The sequence below is a fragment of the Cebus imitator genome, unplaced genomic scaffold (genome assembly GCF_001604975.1).
Source record: "Cebus imitator isolate Cc_AM_T3 unplaced genomic scaffold, Cebus_imitator-1.0 Scaffold527, whole genome shotgun sequence".
In the NCBI taxonomy this organism is placed as follows: domain Eukaryota; kingdom Metazoa; phylum Chordata; class Mammalia; order Primates; family Cebidae; genus Cebus; species Cebus imitator.
This window is the reverse complement of record NW_016107842.1, coordinates 774642-779395: the sequence shown is the minus strand read 5'-3', so window position 1 is coordinate 779395 and position 4754 is coordinate 774642. Positions and strand designations below refer to the sequence as shown.

At 49.3% G+C, this 4754-nt stretch overlaps 1 protein-coding gene across 1 annotated transcript in view; it reads left to right on the top strand.

Annotated features, from left to right (window-relative positions):
* The first annotated feature begins 2116 nt into the window (after positions 1 to 2116).
* ACOT9 (acyl-CoA thioesterase 9) overlaps positions 2117 to 4754 on the top strand; it is a 40033-nt gene continuing 37395 nt past the window's right edge. The window contains exon 1 of the mRNA XM_017514575.2: positions 2117 to 2327. Coding sequence (XP_017370064.2) covers positions 2308 to 2327 — 20 coding nt within the window. The 5' untranslated portion in view covers positions 2117 to 2307. The remainder of the gene's footprint in view (positions 2328 to 4754) is intronic.

The window sequence follows — 4754 nt, the reverse complement described above, 5'->3', positions numbered from 1 at the left end:
TTTTTTTTTTTTTTAGACAGAGTCTTGCTCTGTCACCCAGGCTGGAGTGCAATGGCACGATCTTGGCTCACTGCAATCTCTAATTCCTGGGTTCAAGCAGTTCTCCTGCCTCAGCCTCCTGAGTAGCTGAGATTACAGGTGCCCACCACCATGCTTGTCTAATTTTTTGTATTTTTAGTAGAGATGGGGTTTCACTAAAACCCCCTCAAACCATTTGAGGTCAGGCTGGTCTCAAACTCCTGACCTCAGGTGATCCACCTGCCTCGGCCTCCCAAAATGAATGCTGGGATTACAGGCGTGAGTCACCACGCCTGGTCAAAGTTCAGGAGCTTCTATTGCCGTATGGAGAATGCCATTACTTAGAAAAGATAATGAAGCCAGTGTGCAAAGGAGAAGCAAAGATAAGCAATAGAGAGAAGGCATCTGCATGGCATTAAGGCCCTGGTTTCAGCTGTTCCAGCCAAAACCGATGCTGTTTATTACATTGATGAAAATGTGTCTTTATAATTTGGAAATTGATAGAAGATGACTTGATTGCAGGAAAAGCTATAAACTGTACCTACCTATTATACCATTTGCAAAAAATTCTCTCCTGCATATTTTTTCTTCCGGAGCCTCCTATTGCTTCAACAAAAAGTTCAAGTAAAAAGAAGAACAAAAATAGTATAATTCAATACAATATTTATTGTTCTTTGTGTTAGGTGTGGTAGAGTATAAAGAAGTATGGCTGGCACAAAACCAACTAGGCAATCACTGAAAAGGTACAATGTGAACAAATATGAAGGAGAGATCCTCGCAGGCTAAAAGGGGAGTCTTCCAGCTGTGGGACTGATAAAAGCAGGGAAAATTCGGTAGAAAGCCAAAGACCATGCTCCATGTGTAACTCATGAAGTGATTCAAAACAGAAAGCTAGCTTAATGCGAATCAATGCATTTTTTACTAAGTATGGGGTACTGCGAAAAAGCATAAGGCCCTTGCCTTTTAGGAAATTGCCATCTTTAGAGGCAAAGCAAGACTTGCATATATTCTCAAAAGATCCCCATTACCTTATTTCCCCTTTAAACCGCTTCACCATATTTGAAATCATGTTATTTGCTAGCTTGTTTGCTGATTTGTTTTCCTTCCTTATCCATAGCCCCTTAAGGGCGGGGATTTTTGTCCTTTTTTGTTTTTGGAACCCCAGCCTCTGCAATAGTGCCTGGCACAATGCAAACAGTTCAATAAGAATTCATTGAAAGAAATGGAGAATTATGTCGTAGGGTGAAATCATCCTAAACTCTCTGGCCTTGAACCTCTCTAGCTCGGCCAAGATGTCAAACATTAGGGGTTAGGCCGAAAAGAGAAGAGGAACAATTTTTTTCCCCTTAGGTCAGTGGTTCTTGGCCTTTGGTTACATTAGCATCACCTGGGGGCATCTTTAGATATCATCCCGAAGCCCAGACAGCACCCAGGACTAAACCAGAATCCCCAGTCAGTGGGTCTCAAGCATCAGTATTTTTTTTATTTTTTGAGACAGTCTCCTTCTGTCACCCAAACTGGAGTGCAGTGGCGCGATCTCGGCTCACCGCAACCTCCGTCTTCCGGGTTCAAGCGATTCTCTTGCTTGTCTCCTGAGTAGCTGGGATTACAGGCGTCTGCCACCACGCCCGGCTAATTTTTGTATTTTTCAGTAGAGACGGGGTTGCGCCATGTTGGCCAGGCTGGTCTCGAACTCCTGACCTCAGGTGATCTGCCCGCCTAGGCCTCCCAAAGTGCTGGGATTACAGACGTGAGCCCCCGCGCCCGGCCAAGCATCAGTAGTTTGTAAAGCTGCCCAGAAGATTCCAACGTGCAGCCAAGGACAAGAACAGACGGAGCCAAGGCGCACGGGTCAAGCATAAAGGAGATAAATTCCACTGGGCAGGGCCGCGCCTCTTCTTGACGTCACGGCCTGGCGGTGCTGCGTGATTCGTTTACTCAACCGAGAATGGGCTGGCCTCGCTCTAGCAACACGCCCCGCACAGATTGAGTGGGAAGCTCCGCGGCGGCGGACTCCAGCCTCCCGCCAATGAACGGGTAGGATCTGCCCAGGACAGCGCAGCCCCGCCCCGGGACAGCACAGCTCCGCCCCCGGACGCTGCGGACCCGCCCCCGCACACAGTGGTCCGTCGCCCCGGCAGTTTCTCAGCCAGGGCGCGGTCGGAGGAGTGGGGCTCGGTTTGGTGCTCGTGCTCGCGCTCGCGCTCGCGCCTGTTTTATCGCTTGTTTCCCTCCACCGACCAGCGCACGGGACCCGGTTTTCCATCGCGCGCACAGCAGCCTAACGCAATGAGGCGGGCAGCACTGCGGTAGGTGGCGGGGCGTGGAAGGGGCTGCCAGGGTGGTAGCCTGGGGCGCCCCCACCTTCCCTCTGAGCTCCGGGCGAACCCCAGCAGAAGAAGTGGGCCAGGGCGGGCTGAATAACGCGTGGACATTTGGGCTCGATGATAAGGGGCGCTCGCTCACTGTGACTCTGGCCGGACATGGACCCGCCGGCCTTGGGTTGGGAGAACCTCTCCCCCGTTTTGGCGACTTCTGTCACTGAGTTAACATTAAAAGCAAAGCGGCAGTTTTAAGGGAGGAAGTTGGGTGTTCCCTGAAATTCCTTTCTCCTTGCTCATCGGGGTGTGGTTGGCAGCCGCTTTGGGGTAGCCGCTTGTCAGATGGTATTTGGAGTTTCACGTTACCTCTAGCCCTTCCTCCTTTGGAGAACATTTTTAGGATTAAATGCTTGACCTGTTCGGGCTCTGACCTAAGTTTGTTGTAACATTGGCAGAGATTGCAAGGTACCATTTGGCTCTCAGGACCTTAGTTAGGACTGTGTCTAGGGCCCTCCTGCCGATTTGAACTTTACCTTTAATGAGCCACAAAGCCGGTAGAAGAAGCGGGATGCTTTGATTGGGCCACGTGAGGGGGATGCCTCTTTGTATATGTCATCTTCCCAGCTGGCGTAGTTAAGGCCTACGGGCCTTAGACTCCAGAGCATGTCTGGCTCTCCCTAATGCCTTTCACCCCAGCATGCCAGCCTTTCCAAATTTTCTGCCTGGCTGGATCCCAGGGTGCTCACATGTAGATGTGAGCCAGTTCATGAAGTTATCTTGCTACCAGTGGGCCTGTCTCCAGATGTGACTCATAGTGCTTTTGACTCACACTGATCCCATCAATTCTCTTGGGAGTCCTGGATCTCTTTCTCTCTCTCTCTCTCTCTCTCTCTCAAGGTTCCTGAGGACTTTGTTATCAGTTGTAAGGGTTCTGTCTGTCTTGTTTATAGTACTTTAAAAAAAGCCTTGGTTAAACTATTTGAAGACAGACTGAAAGTTATTATGAGAGGGGCCGCAGTTGGCTTTAACTTGCAATGTGAAAAATCTTCTACAAAAGCTCCGCGGTCTTGGTCAAGTACTTTCTCTCATAACATCCTGTTCCTTTCTCGAAAGTTATATTCAGGCCGGGCGTGGTGGTACACATCTGTAGTCCCAGCACTTTGGGAGGCTGAGGTGGATGGATCATTTGAGGCCAGGAGTTCGAGACCAGCCTGGCCAACATGGCAAAACTCCTGTCTCTACTAAAACTACAAAAATTATCAGGGCATGGTGGTACATGTCTGTAGTCCCAGCTACTTTGGAGGCTGAGTCAGGAGAATCGCTTAAACCAGAAGGTTGAGGTTGCAGTGAGTGGAGATTGCACCCCTGCACTCCAGCCTGGACAACACAGTGAGACCCCGTTTCAAACAAACAAAAAACTATTGAGCCTTAAGCAGATAATCTGTCAGTGTCTAGTGAGAGGAGGAGTTCACAAATGAATACAGACTGAGATGATTAGGTTCTTTGACTGGTGGGCAACCTTTATTGCTTCTTTTTTAGACTTGGAAGAGGCGCTTGACTTTGTGTAGTCTCTAAATAGATGTTATTTCCTCAGAGTGAAGGGCATGTGAGTAGCATTGCCTGTTATTGCACTGAAAACTCTTCCTTGCCACCTGCTCTAAGTTTGGGACTTAGGGCTGAGTCAAGACATTTGTACATGTTGGCTAGGACAGTCTCAATCTCTTGAGCTCATGATCTGCCCGCCATGACCTCCCAAAGTGCTGGGATTACAGGCATGAGCCACTGCGCCTGACCAGCCTCAGTTTCTTAAGGAGGTTGGTTTAAATCAGAATGTTCAAATATAGAGGGATATCGGGGTATCAAAAAGGGTCTGTGCACCCCCTGAAATAGTATATACCATTTTGTGTGTGAGCAAAACTGTATTCCAACCCTCCCCATGCCTGCCTGAGGTCCACAGTTTCCATCAGATTATCTGTAGATAGGATGCCAAATGTAGTGAAAAGTTACCATTACATGCCAGGGATGGTGGCTTACGCCAGTAATCCCAGCACTCTGGGAGGCCGAAGTGGGCAGGTCACTTGAAGTCAGGAGTTCAAAACCAGTTTGGTCAACATGGTGAATCCCCATCTCAACTAAAAATGCAAAAGCTAGCTGGGCATGGTGGCACACAGCTGTAATCCCAGCTGCTTGGGAGGCTGAGGCATGAGAATCGCTTGAACTCAGGAGGTGGAGGCTGCAGTGAGCCAAGATGTGGTTCCAGCTACTCAGGAGGCTGAGGTGGGAGGATCACTTGAGCCCCAGGGAGGTCGAGGCTGCAGTGAGCCATGATTGCACCACTGCACTCCAGCCTGGGTGACAGAGCGAGACTCTGTCTCAAAAAAAAAGTTACCATTGGCCGGGCACGGTGGCTCAAGC